The 26031-nt window shown below is 42.2% G+C and overlaps 1 protein-coding gene across 9 annotated transcripts in view; it reads right to left on the bottom strand.

Moving 5' to 3' along the window:
• Positions 1-26031, bottom strand: part of CHRDL1 (chordin like 1) — a 142742-nt gene extending 116711 nt beyond the window's left edge. For all 9 annotated transcript variants that reach the window (XM_070290914.1, XM_070290917.1, XM_070290920.1 and 6 more), the window contains exons 1-2: positions 25563-26031; positions 21667-21824 (exon numbers count right to left, since the gene is read on the bottom strand). In XM_070290914.1, the coding sequence (XP_070147015.1) occupies positions 21667-21824; positions 25563-25714 (310 nt within the window). In that variant the 5' untranslated portion in view covers positions 25715-26031. The remainder of the gene's footprint in view (positions 1-21666; positions 21825-25562) is intronic.

Genomic DNA, 26031 nt, shown 5'->3' with positions numbered 1-26031 from the left:
GTGTCAGAGGCTAAAATCTGCCTAGTGTCTTTGTTTATCCTCTCCATTGTTATTGGGTTTCCCTAGATTCTTCTTCTTGAACAGTGTCTAAGGCTTGCAGGTCTTTCAATCTCCTGTTATTATACAGGATCCCAATTGATGTGTAGCAAATTGTAGGGAGAGGAGAAGTGTTCTATAATCATATAATTAGCTCTCAGTTTTTAGCGATCCATGTCCCTGAGTTGTGACCTTCAAAAGCACTAATTAACTACGCTACTGCCCACCAGTGTAGGTGAGACAGGAAAGCTAGTGGAGCTGGGCATATGTTCCTTCTTCCAGGGTGGTTCCATTCCACTGTAGCCCACCAGGCTCCTCTGTCCATAGAATTCTCCAGGAAAGAATACTGGAGTGGGTTGCCATTTCCTTCTCCAGGGATCTTCCTGACCCAGGGATCGAACTCACGTCTCTGGCATTGCAGGCAGACTCTTTACTGACTGAGCCACCAGTGAAGACGTCCCACGGTGGTTAGATCCTGATAAAACTCAAATTAGTTAGTCTAAGATAAAATCATTTCCCTTGGTTTTTCCAGTAGTCATGTATGGATGTGAGAGTTGGACTATAAAGAAAGCTGAGTGCTGAAGAATTGATGCTTTTGAACTGTGGTGTTGGAGAAGACTCTTGAGAGTCCCTTGGACTGCAAGGAGACCCAATCAATCCATCCTAAAGGAGATCAGTCCTGGGTGTTCACTGGAAGGACTGATGTTGAAGCTGAAACTCCAATCCTTTGGCCACCTTATACGAAGAGCTGACTCACTGGAAAAGCCCCTGATGCTGGGAAAGAGTGAGGGCAGGAGGAGAAGGGGACAACAGAGGATGAGATGGTTGGATGGCATCACTGACTCAATGGACATGAGCTTGAGTAAATTCTGGGAGTTGGTGATGGACAGGGAGGCCTGGCGTGCTGTGATTCATGGGGTCGCAAAGAGTCAGACACGACTGAGTGACTGAACTGAACTGAACTGATGCCAGGCCTCAGTTAATGAGAATAAAGAACTCTAGGCTTATTTAAAATGGTTACTTTTCCCCCTCCTCCACCTATAACAATTTTAAATTTTTCACCAAACCTGAGAACCTGGAGGGAAACCTAGAGGTAAAAACTCACAAAAAGGAGTTTTTTCTCTCAAGCTAGAACATGCTTCTTCTCCAGCAATTAGTCGACTACCCGATTACTCGTTAAGTGCTCCAACCAGGATCCAGCAGTGTTGACTGTATTCGCCTGTCTTTCCAGTTTTCAAAGTAAAAACCACAAGGCAGTTTGCCCTGTGACCTCAATTTTCTGTGATTTTAAGAGGACTTGCCGATTTTCATTTCCTTAAGCTTTTGTTCTTGTGACAAGAGGAGTGACAACTTCTAAACTCTTTATATGTCAAGAAACTAGAAGCTCTTTCTAGTCTCTCTTCTGTGCATAAAGGTGTATAAAGTTTTCTATTTATATAATTAATATATACAATATACATTTTATAAACTGCTTCGAAAGTTAACACATTGCGTACATTTTTGTGCCATTAAATATTTCCCCTATACCACATGACTAGTGACATGATTTTTCATTAACACAGTTGAAACATAATTTCTTAACCAATCCCCTATTTGAGGGTTCAAATTGTATCCTTTTCTTTGTTTTAAAAAAATTCCATGATAAATATCCCTGTATATAGGGGCTTCCCTGGCTGTCCAGTAGTTAAGACTGTGCTTCTACTGCAGGAGGCAGTAGAAGATCCACGGTTGAGAAACTAAGATTCCATTTGCCTCGAGGTATGGCCAAAAAATAAACAAAAAAGAAATATCCTTGCATATACACTAATGTATGTAATACTGGTTATTGTCTAAATATAAATTCTTAGAAGTAGATTTATTGAGTCAAAGGTAATGAACGCTTTTAAATTCCCAATCTATATTGTAAAGCTGCCTTCCAGAAAAGCTGCACTAATTTACTTCCCAATTGCAGTGTGTGAAAATGTCCAACACTGGATATTTAATTGCTTAAAACTTCATAAATTTGGTGAGGGAAAATGGAAACAATACTTTTTTTCTTTATCAGTAACTTTTAACTTCTCCTTTTATGATATTACCATTATTATTGTTAATATTATTATATTAAGCTACATTCTGAACTAAATATAAGTGCTCAAGACCATTTATTGATTAAAAGAACTCAGAAAAATCAAAATTACTTTGTAGGCAAAAGTTGTATACTTTTCACCCATGTCTCAGGAATACAATTTTATTGGTAAATACACAAATTCGACCTCTGCTCCACAGTGTTATAGAATGAAGTAGGAAATCTTTTTAACAATCCCTGCATGTTTAATCGAGGAGAGACAAATCATGAATTTCCCAACATAAACATAAATGAGGCACCTTTTGCAAAGTTCCACTTACTGGTGAGAAGAGAATGACTATTTCTCTAAACTAAATTTGATAAATTCATAATCTTTAAAACACCTAAGTTATTTGCATTTCATATAAACAATTAACCTAGACATTTCAGAAAAATCTGAGTATACACTTAGAAGCAAATCCATGAAGGTGGTATTATTAGGCTGGCATAAATTGCCTTACTTGTATGGTTCTTCAATTGTTAATACTTGGAATGAGGTAAGCTGGAAATTACTTTGTTGATTTAAATTCACATTACAAAGTAAGATGGAACCTGTGTATTACATATTTGATTCTGGATTATTTTGCCAGAAATAATCAGCTCACTCAGAGGCTGACATGAGATCTACCTACTTAAAATATGAAATTGGATGAACTTTCATTATTAGCAATGTGATCTGCATGGTTGGGTGATTTATTTCTTTCTGGATGATAAAGAGATAGGATAATAAAGATAAGGACCCACCCCTGAAAGACTAAGCAAGCACCAAAATAAGGCAAGCTATCAAAATGTGGGATTCATGTGCATTTACATATTTTTAACTCATTTCCAAATTGCTAAGATTCTAACTTATAGGCAAGTATATTTCCAAAGGAATGGTGTACACCAGTGCCACAAGGAGGGTATTCTTTATCTACAGCTGTTAAGCAAGTTGCTATCACCTCTCTAAAATATCTTTAAGACAGATTTCTTCACAGAAACTCTTCAATGGATCCTTTCAATATATCTGAGCTCACCACTATTCATGACAACCACAGATGATCCAAATAACTTGTTTCAGCCAACAGATTCTGTTTGCCCCAAATTCAGCCTCTAGACAGAGTATTGTTAGACAATGTGTGAAACTGATTGATCTGAATTTGGCTGCTCCAAATGTGGCTCAAGGCTAAGGAGGTAGAAGATAAAGGTAAAAAGAGGCCAAGAAACCAGGTCCTGAAGAACACTGAGCCAGATGAGCATGATGATAACAGCATTAAGAAAAATAACAACAAAATTTGTTGAACATGTCTTATAAGCTAAAGGTTTTACACCCATGAATTCAATAAATTCTTACCACAACCCTGCAAGCTAGATCCCATTATTAGCCCCATTTTAGAGAGGAGGAATCTGAGGCACAGGGAGGTTTGGTAACTTGCCTAAGTTGACATGAGTAGTCAAGGTATGGAGCTGGGATTCAAATCTAAGAAGGCTGGCCTCAGAACCAAGGACTGAAACCACTGTAGCATTTTGCCTGTCCTGCTAAATGAGTGTAAAGTGCATGTCACCCACTTTTAGAACTTAAAAAATAAAGGGCTTCCACACATTCTTGCCTAACTTTTTCTCAAACCACCCTTCCCACCCTACCTGGAAACACAGCTTTGCTCACCTTTTAAAGAATCAGGTGTTGTCTGTAGTGAAGCCAAGTCATACTCAAATGACTATAGGAAATGATACATCTGGAAGACTTCATTTTGCATTTTTGGTATTTCTCTCAAGGACAAATTAGAGAGTATGAAATAGTGCCTATGCTTCCAAGAGCTATGAAATAGAGTTGGGAAGAGAAGAGTAACCCAGCTAAAAGTTCTTTTTCATTCTCTTTATACCCATCAGCATTTTTCTCACAATACATGGCATCTACCTCACATTACAATACTAGGTCAAGGTCTAAGTTGCTTCAGTCATGTCTGACTCTGTGCAACCCCATGGACTATATCCCGCCAGGCTCCACTGTCCATGGGATTCTCCAGGCAAGAATACTGGAGTGGGTTGCCATGCTCTCCTCCAGGGGATCTTCCTGACCCAGGGATTGAACCTACGTCTCTTATGTCTCCTGCACTGGCAGGTGGGTTCTTTACCACTAGCGCCATACTAGTGTCTTGCAAACTATGCATCTTGAGGATGAAAACATCGTACTCAAAAACTAACTATGCATAAAAACCTGACCATAAACGTAAACATAGTGGTCTTCATCAAGTACTCTGGTCCTATTACCTCAGCAACATGGGATTTGGCTCATTATGCTCCAAAGAGAAATCCACAAATTCCTGGAAGGAGCAAATTTAGGAACTGAAGGCAGAGAAAAGGAGCTAAACAGTAATATCACTCGTGCTATAAAACAACACTTCTGCAATTACTGACACTGATTTCAACTACATAGCAAAAGAAAACACTATAATCTTTTTTTTTTTTAAACTATAATCTTTAAGACACGTTTTACCATGGTTGTCCAAGATTGGGGGCTTAGCTGAATTACAGCTGATTTTTCCTTGAGTAGATGGAACAATGCTCAATTTTCAGAAACTATGACAAAGTTCATTTCAGCACATTCTTGTAAGTCTAAACTTTAAAAAACTTTCATGAGTGACACAGCAACATTGACCACACCTCAAGTTCCAGTATATCATCTTGGACAAGAAGCACAAGTGAGTTCATTTTATTGCAACAGTGAAACCTCACCAACTTGAAGGAGATGCAGGCAAGCAAAGTAAACTTATCACTTGCCAGTACCTGAGTGATACCACCTGGAGATTTCAACTGCTCAGTCTCTCAGTCATGTCCAACTCTTTGTGACTCCATGGACTGTAGCCTGCCAAGTTCCTTTGTCCATGGGATTTCCCAGGCAAGAATACGGGAGTGCCTTGCCATATTCCATCTCCAAGGGATCTTACCAACCCAGGGATTGAATCCTTGTCTCCTGTGGCTCCTGCACTGGCAGATTCTTTACCACTGAGCCACCTGGGAAGTCCAGAGACTTCATGACTTCCCATTGACTCATGATTTCTATTGAATAGAACTTGGTCCCAAGGGAATTTCAATGAACATTTGAGATGGACCTCAACCTGTATCATCATAGCTATTTTTCAAATGGGTTCATGTGGCCCTAATTAAAAGTGGTAATCCCTGCTACTTTAAGGGCCCCTGTTAACAGAGACAATGACAAAAAGTAAACAACAAAGATGTGCTTCTATGCCGTCAATGTTTTCCCCAACCATTACTGTCTAGCACCCAGCACCAGGTCAAAAGTTCAATAACTTCATCACCAGTCTAAAGGCAAGAAAACATTCCCATGAACAGTTTTCGATAAGAGCTATTACTGTAGACATATCATCATGTTAAGTACTACGATAATATTTATTTTATTATAACACATACAGTCAGTGGAAAGGGAGAGATGAATCTTTGCTATTAATTATATGAGAGGACAAATCAAGTAAACAAATTCCTTTTTGAATATTTTTTTAAAGGTTACTATAATAGTCAAGGAAAAAATTAAAAGCATAAGTACTTCTCTTCTGACATCTATCTAACTTGAAGCAGGACGAAGGGCATGATGTAGCAGTCACTACAGAAAAAAAAATGTCCTATTTCTCTGGAAATTGGGTTTCTAGAACTGAAGTCTCACTCAGAATTCCTCAGGGCTTTAAGACTTCATTTTTAGGCTATTGAAGCCAGTGAAAGTGGAAAGCCAAGAAAAACCCAAGTCCTTCACTTTTGAGTATATAGCTTATTTCTCTTTACCTGGTAGTTAATTATCTTATTCCTACTTGTTGGATCATTTGTCCAAAATTAATGCAACTTAATATATATTGAGTGGCCTATGCACAGCCTGGGCTTGCTGCTACCTGCCTTTTCTACTAGCAGGTGGGCAAACTCAATGAGAAGAAAAGGTCCATATTTCGAAGAGGTTTGAGAGTTGAACAAGGCAACATCATTGGCTAAGTTGAGAAATGAAGATTTTCCATGAAATTTCAATTAATTGTGCCCTTCTATCACCCATTAACATGGATAACTGAGACTTGATGGTATTCTCAAGGCCATGGGAGATACTTTCACAGAAAGGCTGCTCAACTGGTGAAACCTGATCTAAATAATTTTTCTGGCTAAAATCATCTCTTACTTGTCATCTGGCATAGGACTTTGGGCAAAAAATCAAAGCTCTTGTCTGAAAAAAACAAATTGTTCTTTCTATCAGCACCTCAGCTGCACAAATCTCTGCTAAAGGAGGTTTACTTACTATTTGGTCAAGAATTTAAGTTGTGCTCTTGAACTTTTCACAACAGAATCAACTTTGTGTGCCCTACAACTGATATCTCACATATCCAGTTGTCACTTCAGACAACATAGGCTAAATCCCCACTACAGGTGCACTTTAGAGAATCCATGATGAATCAGTGCTTCATTTAAAAAAATTTTTAATAGGGGGATAATTGCTTTACAATGCTGTATTGATTTCTGCCATTCACCAATGTGAATCAGCCATAAATATACATACATCCCCTCCTCTTGAGCCTCCCTCCCACCCCTCTAAGTTGTCACAGAGCACTGGTTGAGCTCCCCATGTTATACAGCAACTTCCAACTAGCTAGCTTATTTTATATATGGTAATGTATATGTTCAACAGTATTTTATCAATGCATTCCACCCTCTCCTTCCCCTGTTGTGTCCACAAGTATGTTCTGTAAGTCTGCGTCTCTATTCCTGCCCTGCAAATAGGTTAATCAGTACTATATAGTAGATTCTATACATATGCATTAATATATGATATTTCTTTTTCTCTTTCTGATTTACTTCACTCTTTGTAACAGGCTCTAGGCTCATCCACCTCACTAGAACTGACTCAAGCTTGCTCCTTTTTATGTCTGAGTAATAGTCCATTGTACATATGTACCACAACTTCTTTATCCATTCATCTGTAATGTACATCTAGGTTGATTCCATGTCCTGGCAATTGCAATTGTAAATAGTGCTGCAATGAACACTGGGGTACATGTGTCTTTTTGAATTATGGCTCATGCAGCTCAATATCAGAAAAACAAACAACCCAATCAAAAAATGGGCAGAAGACCTAAACACATACTTCTCCAAAGAAGACACCCAGATAGCCAATAAACACATGGAAAAATGCTTAACACTGTTCATTATTAGAGAAATGCAAATCAAAACTACAGTGATGTATCATCTCACTCCAATCAGAATGGCCATCATAAAAAAAAAATCTATAAACAATAAATACTGCAGAGGATGTGGAGGAAAGGGAGCCCTCCTGTACTGTTAGTGGTAATGTAAACTGGCACAGCCACTGTGGACCACAGTATAGAGATTCTTCTCAAAATATTAGGAATAAACTAGCATATGACCCAATAATCCCACTATTGGGCACATACCCTGCCTGAGTGCTTCATTTTTATAAAATAATATATATGTGTTGTTGTTGTCATTTAGCTGCTAAGTCACGTCCAACTCTTTTGTGACCCCCATAGACTGTAGCTTGAAGGCTCCTCTATCCGTGGCATTTCCCAGGCAAGAATACTGGAGTGGGTTGCTATTTCTTTTTCCAGGGGATCTTCCCAAACCAGGGATAGAACCTGGGTCACTGGCATTGCAGGCAGATTCTTTACCATCTGAGCCACCACGGAAGCCCACATATATGTGCGTGTGTGTCTGTGTGTGTGTAGCTGCACAGAAAAAAAGACTCTAAGTCTATATACCAATTAACCAATATTAACATCACCACCCTTATGGCAGAAAGTGAAGAGGAACTAAAAAGCCTCTTGATGAAAGTGAAAGAGGAGAGTGAAAAAGATGGTTTAAAGCTCAACATTCAGAAAACAAAGATCATGACATAGGATCCCATCACTTCATGGGAAATAGATGGGGAAACAGTAGAAACAGTGTCAGACTTTATTTTTGGGGGCTCAAAAATCACTGCAAATGATGACTGCAGCCACGAAATTAAAAGAATTTTACTCCTTAGAAGGAAACTTATGACCAACCTAGACAGCATATTCAACAGCAAAGACATTACTTTGTCAACAAAGGTCCGTCTAGTCAGTTCAGTTCAGTCGCTCAGTCGTGTCTGACTCTTTGCGACCCCATGAATCACAGCACGCCAGGCCTCCCTGTCCACCACCACCTCCTCTCCTGGAGTTCACTCAGACTCATGTCCATTGAGTCTGTGATGCCATCCAGCCATCTCATCCTCGGTCGTCCCCTTCTCCTCCTGCCCCCAATCCCTCCCAGCATCAGAGTCTTTTCCAATGAGTCAACTCTTCGCATGAGGTGGCCAAAGTACTGGAGTTTCAGCTTTAGCATCATTCCTTCCAAAGAAATCCCAGGGTTGATCTCCTTCAGAATGGACTGGTTGGATCTCCTTGCAGTCCAAGGGACTCTCAAGAGCCTTCTCCAACACCACACTTCAAAAGCATCAATTTTTCGGTGCTCAGCCTTCTTCACAGTCCAACTCTCACATCCATACATGACCACAGGAAAAACAATAGCCTTGACTAGACGGACCTTAGTTGGCAAAGTAATGTCTCTGCTTTTGAACATACTATCTAGGTTGGTCATAACTTTTCTTCCAAGGAGTAAGCGTCTTTTAATTTTCATGGCTGCACTCACCATCTGCAGTGATTTTGGAGCCCCCCCAAAATAAAGTCTGGCACTGTTTCCACTGTTTCCCCATCTATTTCCCATGAAGTGATGGGACCGGATGCCATGATCTTTGTTTTCTGAATGTTGAGCCTTAAGCCAACTTTTTCACTCTCCTCTTTCACTTTCATCAAGAGGCTTTTTAGCTCCTCTTCACCCTCTGCCATAAGGGTGGTGTCATCTGCATATCTGAGGTTATTGATATTTCTCCCGGCAATCTTGATTCCAGCTTGTGTTTCTTCCAGTCCAGCGTTTCTCATGATGTACTCTGCATAGAAGTTAAATAAGCAGGGTGACAATATACATCCTTGACATACTCCTTTTCCTGTTTGGAACCAGTCTGTTGTTCCATGTCCAGTTCTAACTGTTGCTTCCTGACCTGCATACAGATTTCTCAAGAGGCAGGTTAGGTGGTCTGGTATTCCCATCTCTTTCAGAATTTTCCACAGTTTATTGTGATCCACACAGTCAAAGGCTTTGGCATAGTCAATGAAGCAGAAATAGATGTTTTTCTGGAACTCTCTTGCTTTTTCCATGATCCAACGGATGTTGGCAATTTGATCTCTGGTTCCTCTGCCTTTTCTAAAACCAGCATGAACATCAGGGAGTTCACGGTTCACTTATTGCTGAAGCCTGGCTTGGAGAATTTTGAGCATTACTTTACTAGCATGTGAGATGAGTGCAACTGTGCAGTAGTTTGACCATTCTTTGGCATTGCCTTTCTTTGGGATTGGAATGAAAACTGACCTTTTCCAGTCCTGTGGCCACTGCTGAGTTTTCCAAATTTGCTGGCATATTGAGTGCAGCACTTTCATAGCATCATCTTTCAGGATTTGAAACAGCTCAACTGGAATTCCATCATCTCCACTAGCTTTGTTTGTAGTGATGCTTTCTAAGGCCCACTTGACTTCACATTCCAAGATGTCTGGCTCTAGATTAGTGATCACACCATCATGATTATCTGGGTCGTGAAGATCTTTTTTGTACACTTCTTCCATGTATTCTTGCCACCTCTTCTTAATATCTTCTGCTTCTGTTAGGTCCATACCATTTCTGTACTTTATCGAGCCCATCTTTGCATGAAATGTTCCATTGCTATCTCTAATTTTCTTGATGAGCTCTCTAGTCTTTCACATTCTGTTGTTTTCCTTTATTTCTTTGCATTGATCGCTGAGGAAGGCTTTCTTATCTCTTCTTGCTATTCTTTGGAACTCTGCATTCAGATGCTTATATCTTTCCTTTTCTCCTTTGCTTTTCATCTCTCTTATTTTCATAGCTATTTGTAAGGCCTCTCCAGACAGCCATTTCACTTTTTTACATTTCTTTTCCATGGGGATGGTCTTGATCCCTGTCTCCTGTACAATGTCATGAACCTCAGTCCATATTTCATCAGGCACTCTATCTATCAGATCTAGGCCCTTAAATCTATTTCTCACTTCCACTGTATAATCATAAGGGATTTGATTTAGGTCATACTTGAATGGTCTAGTGGTTTTCCCTACTTTCTTCAATTTAAGTCTGAATTTGGCAATAGGGAGTTCATGATCTGAGCCACAGTCAGTTCCTGGTCTTGTTTTTGTTGACTCTATACAGCTTCTCCATCTTTGGCTGCAAAGAATATAATCAATCTGATTTCGGGGTTGACCATCTAGTGATGTCCACGTGTAGAGTATTTTCTTGTGTTGTTGGAAGAGGGTGTTTGCTATGACCAGTCCATTATCTTGGCAAAACTCTATTAGTCTTTTCCCTGCTTCATTCTTCATTCTAAGGCCAAATTTGCCTGTTACTCCAGGTGTTTCCTGACTTCCTACTTTTGCATTCCAGTCCCCTATAATGAAAAGGACATCTTTTTTGGGTGTTAGTTCTAAAAGGTCTTATAGGTCTTCATAAAACCATTTAACTTCAGCTTCTTCAGCATTACTGGTTGGGGCATAGACTTGGATAACTGTGATATTGAATGGTTTGCCTTGGAGACGAACAGAGATCATTCTGTCGTTTTTGAGACTGCACCCAAGTACTGCATTTCAGACTCTTTTGTTGACCATGATGGCTACTCCATTTCTTCTGAGGGATTCCTGCCCACAGTAGTAGATATAATGGTCATCTGAGTTAAATTCACCCATTCCAGTCCATTTTAGTTCGCTGATTCCTACAATGTCGACGTTCACCCTTGCCATCTCTTGTTTGACCACTTCCAATTTGCCTTGATTCATGGACCTGACATTCGAGGTTCCTATGCAATATTGCTCTTTACAGCATCGGATCTTGCTTCTATCACCAGTCACATCCACAACTGGGTATTGTTTTTGCTTTGGCTCCATCCCTTCTTTCTTTCTGGAGTTATTTCTCCTCTGATCTCCAGTAGCATATTGGGCACCTAGTGACCTGGGGAGCTCCTCTTTCGGTACCCTATCATTTTGCCTTTTCATACTGTTCATGGGGTTCTCAAGGCAAGAATATTGAAGCGGCTTGCCATTCCCTTCTCCAGTGGACCACATTCTGTCAGACCTCTCCACCATAACCCGCCAGTCTTGGGTTGCCCTGCAGGCATGGCTTGGTTTCATTGAGTTAGACAAGGCTGTGGTCCTAGTGTGATAAGATTGACTAGTTTTCTATGAGTATGGTTTCAGTGTGTCTGCCCTCTGATGCCCTCTTGCAACACCTACCATCTTACTTGGGTTTCTCTTACTTTGGGCGTGGGTTATCTCTTCACGGCTGCTCCAGCAAAGCACAGCCACTGCTCCTTACCTTGGACGAGTGGTATCTCCTTACTGCCGCCGTTCGCTATGGTTTTCCAGTAGTCATGTTTCGATGCGAGAGTTGGACTGTGAAGAGAGTCCCTTGGACTGCAAGGAGATCCAACCAGTCTATTCTAAAAGAGATCAGTCCTGGGTGTTCTTTGGAAGGAATGATGCTAAAGCTGAAACTCCAGTACTTTGGCAACCTCATGCGAAGAGTTGACTCATTGGAAAAGACTCTGATGCTGGGAGGGACTGGGGGCAGGAGGAGAAGGGGACGACAGAGGATGAGATGGCTATATGGAATCACCGACTTGATGGACGTGAGTTTGAGTGAACTCCAGGAATTGGTGATAGACAGGGAGGCCTGGCGTGCTGCGATTCATGGGGTCACAAAGAGTCAGACACGACTGAATGACTGAACTGAACATAAATGTTGAGATTACTAATGACTTTTCTTTCTCTAATACTTTTATTTTCTTCTGAATGTTGAAACATGACATCTATTTTTAAATAGAAAAAAATCACACTGATGTAAACGTTGCTTAGGGCATCTGATAATTGACAATGCAGTCTACTAGACATATTAAACAACCATATGTCTAACATTTCCATGTTCTACCCTTCGATTAGCTTTCATCATTCAAAGTTAAACTATCTGGACTACATTAACTTAGCACTTATAAAAAAACTTACATTGAGATATAATTTAATGTTTGCCCTATTCCTTTACAGAGGGTTAATAGAGAAATGCCAAACATGGTTCTTCAAAGAAACGCAAAAAAAAAAAATAATAAAATAAAATGCGCTGTCTGGGGAGGCCTTACAAATAGCTGTGAAAAGAAGAGAGGTGAAAAGCAAAGAAGAAAAGGAAAGATATAAGCATCTGAATGCAGAGTTCCAAAGAATAGCAAGAAGAGATAAGAAAGCCTTCCTCAGCGATCAATGCAAAGAAATAAAGGAAAACAACAGAATGTGAAAGACTAGAGAGCTCATCAAGAAAATTAGAGATAGCAATGGAACATTTCATGCAAAGATGGGCTCGATAAAGTACAGAAATGGTATGGACCTAACAGAAGCAGAAGATATTAAGAAGAGGTGGCAAGAATACATGGAAGAAGTGTACAAAAAAGATCTTCACGACCCAGATAATCATGATGGTGTGATCACTAATCTAGAGCCAGACATCTTGGAATGTGAAGTCAAGTGGGCCTTAGAAAGCATCACTACAAACAAAGCTAGTGGAGATGATGGAATTCCAGTTGAGCTGTTTCAAATCCTGAAAGATGATGCTATGAAAGTGCTGCACTCAATATGCCAGCAAATTTGGAAAACTCAGCAGTGGCCACAGGACTGGAAAAGGTCAGTTTTCATTCCAATCCCAAAGAAAGGCAATGCCAAAGAATGGTCAAACTACCGCACAATTGCACTCATCTCACATGCTAGTAAAGTAATGCTCAAAATTCTCCAAGCCAGGCTTCAGCAACACGTGAACCGTGAACTCCCTGATGTTCATGCTGGTTTTAGAAAAGGCAGAGGAACCAGAGATCAAATTGCCAACATCCGTTGGATCATGGAAAAAGCAAGAGAGTTCCAGAAAAACATCTATTTCTGCTTCATTGACTATGCCAAAGCCTTTGACTGTGTGGATCACAATAAACTGTGGAAAATTCTGAAAGAGATGGGAATACCAGACCACCTAACCTGCCTCTTGAGAAATCTGTATGCAGGTCAGGAAGCAACAGTTAGAACTGGACATGGAACAACAGACTGGTTCCAAATAGGAAAAGGAGTACGTCAAGGATGTATATTGTCACCCTGCTTATTTAACTTCTATGCAGAGTACATCATGAGAAACGCTGGACTGGAAGAAACACAAGCTGGAATCAAGATTGCCGGGAGAAATATCAATAACCTCAGATATGCAGATGACACCATCCTTATGGCAGAGAGTGAAGAGGAGCTAAAAAGCCTCTTGATGAAAGTGAAAGAGGAGAGTGAAAAAGTTGGCTTAAAGCTCAACATTCAGAAAACGAAGATCATGGCATCCGGTCCCATCACTTCATGGGAAATAGATGGGGAAACAGTAGAAACAGTGCCAGACTTTATTTTGGGGGGGCTCCAAAATCACTGCAGATGGTGAGTGCAGCCATGAAAATTAAAAGACGCTTACTCCTTGGAAGAAAAGTTATGACCAACCTAGATAGTATATTCAAAAGCAGAGACATTACTTTGCCGACTAAGGTCCGTCTAGTCAAGGCTATTGTTTTTCCTGTGGTCATGTATGGATGTGAGAGTTGGACTGTGAAGCAGGCTGAGCGCTGAAGAATTGATGCTTTTGATGTGTGCTGTTGGAGAAGGCTCTTGAGAGTCCCTTGGACTGCGAGGAGATCCAATCAGTCCATTCTGAAGGAGATCAACCCTGGGATTTCTTTGAAAGGAATGATGCTAAAGCTGAAGCTCCAGTACTTTGGCTGCCTCATGTGAAGAGTTGTCTCATTGGAAAAGACTCTGATGCTGGGAGGGATTGGGGGCAGGTGGAGAAGGGGACGACCGAGGATGAGATGGCTGGATGGCATCACGGACTCGATGGACGTTAGTCTGAGTGAACTCCAGGAGGTGGTGATGGACAGGGAGGCCTGGCGTGCTACAACTCATGGGGTCGCAGAGATTCGGACATGACTGAGCGACTGAACTGAACTGAACTGAATAGAGAAATGCCAAATATGATTCTTCTTCCTTCTATGAAACCAAGATTACAGTTGGTGTCTTTGTACCACCCAAAATGTACTTTATGCAACCATCCCTTCATTAATACCATTTGACTATGTGGGAGGCAGATGAAACTGTACTTTTCTCTTGCCAGCCAATGGAAAGCTCTTTTTATCTTTTCAGGAAGCATACACCAACTTAGCAACGTGAATACTGTAATGTACCAACCTTTGTGCATGCTCAGTCACTCAATTGTATCTGACTCTCTGAGACCCCATCAACTATAGCCCACCAGGTCCCTCTGTCCATGGAATTTTCCAGGCAAGAACACTGGAGTGTGTTGCCATTCCCTTCTCTAGGGGATCTTCCTGACCCAGGGATGGAACCTACATCTCTTGCATCTCCTGCATTGACAGGTGGATTCTTTACCACTGAGCCACCTGGGAATCCCCATGATACCAAGTCAGGCGTTAAAAATATCTACCCTTTCTACTTTGGTCAGGTGGCCTCTATGTTTTGTTTAAGTTTTTAAAAAGTTATCTTGCAACTATTCTTTCCTATATGCTGTGATGTGCTGAGCTTAGTCACTCAGTGGTGTCCGACTCTTTGTGACCCTATGGACTGTTGCCTGCCAGGTGCCTTTGTCCATGGGGATTCTCCAGGCAAGAATACTGGAGTAGGTTCCCATGCCTTCCTCCAGGGGATCTTCCCAACCCAGGGATTGAACCCAGGTCTCTCACACTGCAGGTGGATTCTTTACCATCTGAGTCAACAGGGAAGCCCAAGAATACTGGAGTGGGTAGCCTATCACTTCCCCAGGGGATCTTCCCGACCCAGAAATCGAACCAGGGTCTCCTGCATTGCCGGTGCATTTCTTACCAGCTGATCTACCAGGGAATCCCATTCTTTCATATAGAACCTATATCTAATCTTTTTAGAAGTAGCAGGCTATAAATCTTAAATGAGTAAAATACCTTTTGCAAAGACCTTTGTGACAATCATAAAAGTCCCGGTGTGCTCCAATTACCTAAAGACAGAGCCTTGGTTTCCCTGATGGCTCAGACAGTAACGAATGTGCCTGCATTTCAGGAGACAGGTTCAATCCCTGGGTCAGGAAGATCCCCTGGAGGAGGAAATGGCAACCCACTCCAGTATTGTTGCCTGGAGAATCCCATGGACAGAAGAGCCTGGCAGACTCTTCTGGGGTCGCAAAGAGTTGGACATGACTGAGCGACTAACACTTTCACTTTCATTTTTCTGGTTTCCCTTGCCCTCCCCCCCTGCACAACCCCTTTTTCTCCCATCCTTTAGTTTGCTGTCCAGAAGGGAAGAATTCCTCTCAGAGAGTAGAGATCTTTAGTTCAGAGAGAGCGTGAATAACTCAACCAACATCACACAGTGAGCAATAGAACTGACTAGAAGCCAGGTCTCCTGACTTAGAGCACAGTTCACTCTCCATTAGACTATGAGGGCATTTCAATCCTACTGATAAGTCAGGGAAATCTAAGAATCGTAGACATAAAGGCACATATTTTTAACCTTCCTCACAAATTTCCTCTGGCTTAGCTTATTTAGGTTCCAGAATAACTAGTTTAACTCCCAAAGAGTATACTGCCTGTCTTTGGAATTCTGAGTACAAAGTTCTTTATTCATTTACTCAGATCATCTCACATGTTGAGTGGCTGCCATGTGCAAAGCTGTGCATGCCATGCTAAGTCACTTCAGTTGTGTCCAACTCTTTGGGACCTCATGGACTGTAGCCCGTCAGGATCCTCTGTCCATGGGATTCGCCAGGGAAGAATACAGGAGTAGGTTACTATTTCCTTCTCTACATGTGCAAAGCACTGGGCTTCTATTCAAGAGAAGGCACTGGCTTCCTCAAAGAACTGCTAGACACAAACTGGTGTTGTGAACAGAACAGCGGATCTGGAGACCTGGGTTTTCATTCTGGTACTGCCCTGGATTTGCTGTCCAGCTTTGTACAAAGTCACTTGACCCCACTCAGTTTCAAGTTTCGCATCTGAAAATTAAGGTAATAATATCATTTGGCCTGTAAGAGAGTTACTCTAATTGCTCTGTGTGCATATGTTAGTCACTCAGTCGTGTCTGACTCTGCAACCCCATGGACTGTAGCCTGCCAGGTTCCCCTGTCCATGGAATTCTCCAAGCAAGAATACTGCAGTGGGTTGACATTCCCTTCTTCAGGGAATCTTCCTGACCTGAGTATCAAACCTGAGTCTCCTGCACTAGAGGCAGATTCTTTACTGTCTGAGCCACCAGGGAAGCTACCACTCATTAAAAACTGTGTGCCAGTCACTGTCACAAAGCCCTCTGTGTGCACGATATCATCGAGTCTTTAGATGACCATATTTATGATCAATACACTATTACTTCCCCTACTGTATTGATAAGAGCACTAAAGCTGGAGAGATTAAACAACATTCCCAAAGTAAGTAAGAAAGTCGTGGATCTGCGTTTGGATCAAAGCGGACTCCAGAGTTTCCATAGCCAACACCACTGGTCCCTCCCAATATAAAAAATAATTAAGAATATACCTTGAAAGGCATTAAGCTAATTTTAAAGCATTCTCATTTACTCCACTTCTACCTATCTGAACTTCTAAGATGTGAATAGGTCTATTCTTCTTCTCATTCCTTTGCCTTGTCAAATAATCACCTCGAATGTCCAAGTGATAACCCGGAGGTGGAGGACTCAAGCCCTTCTGGTTGACTTTCACAGTAAAGAGGCTCTGGGTAGGCTCCATAAGACCATGCTTCCTGTGTCTCAAAATTTCACTATCTTCTTCCTTGTCTTCAATCTTTTGGGGACTCATCCTTCCTGGGAAGTTCAGAGGCCCATTTTCAGCCAAATACAAATGTTAGAAGCTTTTCTCCAAAGGAGAAAAACGAGCGAGAATCTAATCCCTTGGAAGATCCAGCTAACCCACCTTATAAAGCAGGCACAGAAGCCATGAAATGCACCAACCATTTCTCTCCCAAGGACTTTTGCCAGCCTTGGCACAGGCTGGTTCATTTGAAATATATAATTAAATATTCTTAACAACTCAATTCTTCCACCTCACTTTGATCAATAGTTCATTACCTAAGTCAGATGTGCCAAAAGAGGCAAACTCTTCAGCTCATTTTGTCCTATATTTGCATGAATATTATGCACTGAATGTTACGCTTCTTTGAATTTCAAAAGAACTTCCTGGCCTCTTTTGACTACAACTTTAACAACTGAGCATAATGCAGTTACAGAAAGACATTTTCCCAGCTAAAGATCTCCAACCTCGCTGCTTTTGGACAGTAACAAACTTTTATATAAGCCATAAATGGCTCATTCATCCACTGTGATGGCACTGTCCATAGTTCCTGGGTTCCTGAGCTGGTTTTCCCTCCTGTGAGAGCAAGGTAACTCTGGCTAATTAGCTACTAGCAAGTGGCAGCACCCACTTCTACTTTTCCTTGTGCAAATAGCTTTCTGCTATGAAAGCACTTCCTCCAGACCTCCTCAGATTCTACACCAGTTGAATGAGCGTCTTTGACCATAATAGCATCGCCCTTCGTTCCATCCTGATGCCTAAAATGGGAGAGCAAACAGGCTACAGAGCATCTGCCTTGACCAACATGCTTATACTCAAACCAGCCCATGAATGAGAAAAAACCTTGGCTTCCTTGGGCAAAACAGTATCAGGCAGCAAGCAGCGGACATGAAACTCTATGATCCTTACACATTTCTTGAAGTTCTTCTGTTATGTTTTCCCCTCATTTTGCTTCTTCCAGTCCCATACCTACTCTTCTCTAGAACTCAACAGCACAATATGGGAATCCTGATTTCCTTTTACTTCAAAGGACTTTTTCCTGTTGTCAAAGTAATATTTGCCAATTGTGAAATCTTTGGAATAAATAGAAGTATAAAAATGAACAAAATAACAGTCATGAAACTACTACCCAGAGATAAAAAATCAGTTCCCTCTTGCACACCATGTGTGTGCCTGCATGCTCAGTTGCGTCTGACTCTTTGCGACCCCATCGACTGCAGTCTGCCAGGCTGGCTCCTCTGTCCATGGGATTTTCCAGGCAAGAATACTGGAATGGGGTTGCCATGCCCTTCTCCAGGGGATATTCCCGACCCAGGGATCAAACCTTTTTCTCCTTCATTGGCAGGTGGATTCTTTACCATTGAGCCACCTGGGAAGCCCCACTGCACACCAAGCATGAATATAAATTTCAGATAGAAGAGAGAACTATGGGTAAAACCCCAAATTATGGAAGCAGTAGATAAAAGTATAAGCATATGGAGTAGGAAAGATCTTCCTAGGAATAAGAAGAAATCCACAAGCCATAAAGGAAATGAATGACAGATCTGACTACACAAAATTTTAAAACTTCTATATGGGAAAATATGGCTTATACAAAGTTTGAATGAAATGGCAGACTGGGAAAACAATATGTGAAATACAAAAGGTCAATAACAACATTTGAAATAACAAAATGTTAATAAATAAGCTTTTGCAAATCAACAAGACAAGGAACCCTACTGAAAAATACCTAATTCACTGGAGAAATACAATTCAATTAGAAGTAATTGAAAGTATACTCCAGTAACAGGAAAATCTCACAGCACAACTGAAACACGATTTCCTCTAGCAAACTGGCCCATGAATACAGTGATTAATAATACTTTTAGTGAAGGAATTAGAAATGGACATGCATACATATACGGTGGAAATATAAACTGATACTTTTTTTGGAAGGACAATTTGACAGTTTTTGCCAAGATTAAAACTGAACATACACTTTGACCTGACAATTACTCACAAATACTTGCTTAAGTGCTTTCAGGGATTCATTAATGGATTACTCATAGTAATAACAAAAACTGGAAACAATCTAACTATCTACAAATAGGGACTATCTAAACAAACCATAGCACACTCATATAGCTGGGTACTATGTAGGCATTAGAGTGAATATGGTACTGTTACACCAAAATGTTCTGACATGGAAGGATGTCCTGGACACACTGCTGAATAAAGCAAGTTATAAGGAAAAAAAAATATATATATATATAATATCCAACTTTTGTAAAAGAAAAATCCCTATAGATATGTATGTTTTGATAACACAGAGAGAAAACAGCATGGAAGAAACAGAAAACTATTATTAACAGAATAATAGAAAATTATTATTAATAGTAACAGTTAGCCCTGAGGTGTGGGAATGGGAGTTGAGAGAAACAGGTTCTTTATGAAGTTCAGATACTTTCACATCATTTTGTATAGTGAGTAGTATTCATTTTATAATTTAGGAAATTTCAAAATAAGCTAATATAAGCATTTTCCAGGGCTATCACTTTCAATAAGGAGTGTTTGGTAGCATAAGAGTACATTACAAGGATCATTTATGCAACCATTTCCTACTGCTTCTAATGTCTTGTAGAGCTGCAATATAAATCTCTGTGCATGCAATGTGTGTATGTGTGTGTGAGTGTGTTTGTGTGCCAAGGCAACACACCTAAGGCATAGACTTGTAGAGTTTCCTTTTAGTGGAGATAACTTGGCACATATCTGTGAGACAGTTAGCTTGGGTCAGGCCCCAAAGAATGATGCTGAGGCCTCATTTAGGGAATGACGATGACCTAAGCCTCATTATCTGACTATAAGCTGGAAACACTAGCCCAGAACTGGTCCCTTAGGCCATCTGTTACATAATCATTTTGACACCAGTTGAATATCCAAAGGGCTTGGGACAGACTCACAGGCAGTAGGAAATGTTAGAGAGTGATAGTCTGGGGTCTGTCAATCATTTTTCAATCACATTTTTTCTTTGGTTTGTCAGTTAAGCTCTAATTGTCTATTTCTATGGACAATACCACTCAGTTCTTCATTAATATGGAAGGCTTCCCAGAGAAGATGGTCTCCTAAGAGTTGCAAGCTTCCCCATGCTGCCACAAGGCCATAAAGGAAGTTTTTCCCTAAGAAACAAAGGAGTTTCAAGTCCAGCTGCTTGTGAGCTTAGCTGAGAATGGACTGGACTTTTCTCTCACATCCACTGAAACCAAGGCAAACTTCTGGAAGCCAAGGGTTCTGAGGTGGATTACATATTCAAGCAGAAGAAGGTTGGTTGAGGACTACAAGAGAAGAGGCTGATTTAAGCTCTCTTGCTCCTACTGCGTCCTGCTCAAACTTCCGTTTTAGTGTCTCGATCATATGAGAGATCACCATGGATCACTCATGTTTAAAAGCCTAATCAAAAGCCCCATTTCTCTCAAGAAGGAGACTCACTTTACTATGAAAACCACAGTGAAGCAGAAAGACAGGTAACAGTGGAACAGATTCGGCACTGTTCTCCCTAACAGAGAGCCTCATGCCCAATATATTTAACTTAAGCTGATAAAGGAGATATGTGTTGAAGTGATGGGCTTCAGATGCTGTTTCAGCTCCTACCAGGCATATTTACACAGTTCCTTCTCATGAATAAGTTCAGTGGAGCAGAGAATGCCCCGTCTTGGACCAGTTCCACTTTGTGCTTCTTTTGATGCAGCCAAAAAGGGGAACTAGAGAGAGGGCTTTTCCTTCAAATGCAGAGCCAGGGTCCACCTTGGAGGTGGCTGCAAATGGCCCAAAGAAGGCGAGGCTCACAGTGGGCGAAGGCAGGCAGACAGCTCCTAACAAGAGCAGAGATGTCAATGGTTACTCATAAATCTCCCAAATGTGGCCTCAAGGAGGGTTAATTATCCCCCTTTTCCTGCCACTCAGCTTTCTCCAATGTGTCAGCCCATGACACGGATCGCTGACTTTCTAGAAATATTCCCTGGCTTTGCAGGGACGTTCCGTTCAACAAATGGCATCCAATTTGCTCACGGTCCCTGGAATCTCAATTTCCTCAAAGGATTTTTCATCTCAATCCAGTTCGTGTGAAGGTTTTTTCCTTCTTCATTTTTCGGCAGAAGGGAATAGGCAGAGCCTGCTTTACTCTTTTTTTTTTTTCTTTTCTGTGTTATTCTTTTTCATAAAGTGAAAACCTTTGTGGAAGAGTCTGAAATTTGGGAGAAAATCCAGCTCATCTGTCAGATATTTCTAGAATTACGTAAAATGGAATGAGATTTGTTCAGTTTAGAATAGGAAACGGAAAATAACTAATGTGTCATGTGTTCTATGAGATGAAAACTATATGATAATCAAAAAAAAACAGCCCCAAATTCATCGGCCTGATTCAAAGCTCTCCTTCTTTTATCAACGCACACATAAAGCAGTAACATTCACTTTCTTAGATTCGTGGCAGGGCCACATTTGGGCTAACTCGCAATCTCTTCAGATTATAAGCATATTCTCAAAGAAATGACAAGAAAGTATCTTGTTTTTTTAAAACTCAAGACACTTACGTTTTACTTGCTCTGTTCTGCTTCCTTCTAGGAAAAGAAAGAACAGCAACAAGGAGAAGATGTATCTCATGCCTCCCATGCCGCCCATCTTCCACTTTTTTCTCATTCCGGCCAGTGCAAAAGGCAGCTTGAAACTTTCAGGGCCCAGTGTACTCAAGCTGGTGGGAAGCAAGCAGACAAAAAGACTTAGAACAGATCTACTGGAACTGATGGACAGGGAGGCCTGGCGTGCTGTGATTCGTGGGGTCGCAAGGAGTTGGACACGACTGAGCGACTGAACTGAACTGAACTGGAACTGATAGAGACCTCTTATCTCAGGCTTCTAACCTACTGGGGGGTGGGAAGGGCTGGGGGAATTTACATAAGTATAATAAGCACTGTTTTCCTGCAAAGAAAGAGCACTTTCCTCTCCTGCCTCGCAAAGACTGTGGGGGAAAATTTAAGTGGACTAACATACATTCCTATCCAACGCTAAGACTAAATCCTTACAGGCAAGTCATAGGAAAGAAAAAATAAATTTTGAAATCCTCATTTCTAGGGGAATTAAAGTTGATTTCTCAAGAGATTTTCTTTGGGAGAAAAGGGAAACTGGGGTTTGCAAAATGGCCATTTTGGCAAATAAGATAAAAATAATATGCAGTGACCCAAACAATTTCTGAAACGAAAGTCAACTGATCTTAGCTTCAAGACTACCATTATTTTTAATCCTTCGGGGATGGGGCAAGCATTGATCAGTGTTTCGCCTGTGTCTCTTATGAGATCTATAAGGATTTTCAGTGTGGCTACTTATGTTGGAAAAGACAGATGTGATTAGCAACTGGATGTGATGTAAGCACCTGAATGGTTCAGGTGCCTCATTCCTCTCACATGAAGTCCCCTGTGAAATGGAAATTTTAAATGGATCATTTAAGGAATATTGGGCAAACTTAAGTAGAGAATATGTTCACATTGCATCACCATGCAAAAGACCACCCCCAAAGCACCTACCATTCTTAAAAATAGGAGAACTGCATTTCCAGTCTCAGGAGTGGAAAGCTTTCTGAGGCTTAGAACACAGAAGGTTTGCTATAGATTATATCCAGCCACAGGTCATTTCCATCGACTTTAGAGCTGGCAAAACTCTTCCAATGGGGGATTTGAAAATATTTAAATAATTCAAGAAACACCATATTTCAGTCTGGGATTAACATTGGATGGGAAGTGAGTTCAACAATCTTTTCAGCAGGTCCAACCTAAATATTGAGTATAGAGAGCTGGATGGAATACAAGATGATCATTCTGGAGAACTGAATTGTCTTTGGGCCATGATGTGAATGCCACCACTCTTACTTTAAATATTATGAAGTTGGCCAGATAATTTAAAATCATGGTTTCAAATTAAGTGTATGTAGCCAAAGCAGAACTGGTCATAGAGAATAATTTATGCTATCAGTCAGGATTTGCAGCACTGGTTTGCCTCTCTACCTCCTTCCTGTTCCTTAAACGACGACTAAATTTTCCTGGGACATGTTCATGGCCTTCAAAAGACCTGGGTTCTGATGACCAGATCCCTTCTGGGAGCTTCTGGCCCTCCTTCAATCACTCAGAATGTCCAGCTCTGTCCTCTGAGAGTTACCAGGTTCCCTCAAAGCAAATCATTTCCATGAACAGCTTTAACACAGCAACTCACCCCAGTGAGGTTCTTCCCGAGCCTTCTTTAATAAGCTTATCCTCCAAGCCTCCAAAGGAGAAAGATTTTTTTAAAACCACTGAAATCCAATTTATCATAATCACATATGGCTCTCAGGGGGGATTTTTGAAGCCGTGGTTTTTGGGTCTCCCCATGCAAGAACCAACTGGATTGTTTTTCTTGTACAATGGTTGGGTGATTTGGTGAACAGTAGCATTGCCTCATAACTCAAGCTGGCAAGAAAACGGCTCTTAGGTTTGGTTTTTGGTTTTTGTTGTTGTTGTTGTTGTTGTTTTTTGCTTTTCTTGGGTCTCAACTAATGGTATGAGCAAAGAGAAAAGTTGGTGACTAGAGAGCAATTAATCTCTTTTGGCGTTCCTGTCATCTGTGTGGCCTCCCTGGCTGGGATGAAGAAAATCAGAAAATGAATCTCTTTATAAATAATCACTTTTGATTTACAAGATCCTGAAGTCCTGCCTTTATGTCCTGTATGGAGCTATAAACCTAGAAGAGTTCCCTCCCCAGGTCTCTGTTCAATTTCTCTTTATCCCTTTAACTTTTTCTTTTTGGGGGAGGAGAACGGTTCAAGACATTTGTTGGGGCTGCAGCAATAAACACGAGTGAGCATTGCTCAGCAAACATGCCGACTCTTACACTTGCAAAGAGCCAAACTGTCCTTAATTTTTCAAATTATACTTTGACCCAGTTAACTGGAGTTATTTCGGCATTAACTCTCTGTCTGCTTCACACAGGCCATTGTGCCATTGAACTTGCACTGGCTCTTTTACAGGTTACTTAGAAATGTAGCCATTGACATATTTGGGGGAAAGCCAGGCCCCAACAAGAAAACAACAAAGAAAACAAAAATTCTGAGACCAACGCTGCCGAGCTGGGGAGGCTGAGTGGGCTTTACAGGAGTCTAAGACACATGTAAGACCCTAAAGAAATGTACCCATTAAGGTGCCTTCGTGAAACAAGCATTCCCCAAGTTCATATGCAAAGAGCGAGGGTACCAAGGGCTCCTTGCCTGGCTGTGACTGCAAGGGATCTGGGCGGCCAAGTGTCAAGGCTCTGTCTGTTCTCAGAAGAGGTCTCCTGGGTAGAATAGAATCAGAGACATTCCCAAAGGAGGGCTAAAGGATGGGCAGCTCAGCCAGCTCTTCATGCCCCACAGTGTTCCTTTAATCCTTCCTAGAGGCTTCACTACCCTTGTAATCTTACATTCACTATTGTCTGTGGGACAGCCCCCAGGGTAACAATTCTCTTTTGGACAAACAGTAAGAAGACACTGGAGTCGCAGGCCAGAGTCCATCAGCTAAAATCCTCTCCCCAGTCTACCACCCAACAAGTAAGAAGACACTGGAGTAGCAGGCCAGAGTCCATCAACTAAAATCCTCTCCCCAGTCTACCACCCAACAAGAAAAGCTCCATTCACTGGCGGTGGGCTGGCCCTGAAAAATGGCAGCTTCAGGCCAGGGTGTCTCTGGTCTGAGTTGAGATGCCTCCATCTCTGCTCTGAGGGGCAAACAATGCCTGGAGTTTGGTTTGCAAAACACAGTGCTATCTATCATTTCCTTTTGATTTCCCACAACAACTCCACCTTCAAAATGGGCATCCTGGAGCCCAGAGAACTCAACTGCCCATTCTCATAAAGTTAGTGGCAGGGCCGGCAGGAACTAGAAGGCAGGCTTTCCAGGCCCTGAGTTCTGGCAATACCGCGTTGCACCCCGAGCTTAGTGGCTCCAACTCTGACCCCAGTGGTCCGGGCCAGAAAATGAGGCAGATGTCCACAAGGAGGACAGAGGAGCCTCCAGCCCCTTCTGCTCTGTTTCGTTAACTTGAGTATGTGGGAAGCACCTACTGGTCCAGGACACTTGGGCAACCAAGCAAAAAAGACTCAGGCGATCACTAAGGGGACCGCAGAACCTGTTAGATGGCTACCCAAGGGGCCTCCCCGCAGCTCCAGAGCCTGGAACTACGCAGGCCAAGCGGGAGTAGAAGTTCGAATCCGGAGGAATACGGCCCCCCTCAACCCACCCACCCACCTACCTTGGTGCAGCGCCCTGGGCCTCACCTCCAGCCGGGCGGGCCGCGGGCAGCTGGAGCAGGGAGTCGGCTGGGGTGGCAGGTTCGGGGAAGTTTGGGGTGCCCTGGGGGAAGACGGCCCACCTGTGCAAAGGCTGGAAAGGAAGAGAGGGAAAGCAGGCGCCCGGCACCGCTCACTGACCTGGCCACCGGCCTCCTCCGTGGTCCACGCGTGCAGCCGCTCCGAGCTCCCCGGGGCGCTCCTCCGAGGTCTGGGATTCGCAGGTTGTGGCGAGAGCTAGAGTGCGTGCGAGGGGGGAGGGGGGACTCGAAAGTGGGTGGGAGGAAAAACATCACCGCCCTCACACCACGAGGGAGCAGCGGTTCGCTTGGCTCCTGGGGGCAGAGCCAAGGCGCGGGTGCGGCGGCCCGGGGCCACCTGCCCGCCCGCCGCCCGCTCCCCACTTGGCCCGCGAGGCCGGCGGCTCGGCGCGGGCGGGAAGTCCGCGACCACGCAGCCGCTGCAAGCCCGCACCCCCTCGCCTCCCCGACACCGCCGCTTTCTCCCCTATCCCCCGACCCGAAAGTTAAGAAATCGGGAGAAAGTGTAAGGCTCAGCCGGCGACTTTCCCATCACGCAGCGCCCCCACCCTCTCCCCCCCCCCCCCCCC

Source organism: Ovis canadensis, chromosome X (genome assembly GCF_042477335.2).
Source record: "Ovis canadensis isolate MfBH-ARS-UI-01 breed Bighorn chromosome X, ARS-UI_OviCan_v2, whole genome shotgun sequence".
Lineage (NCBI taxonomy): Eukaryota > Metazoa > Chordata > Mammalia > Artiodactyla > Bovidae > Ovis > Ovis canadensis.
This window is presented reverse-complemented; position numbering and strand designations above follow the sequence as displayed.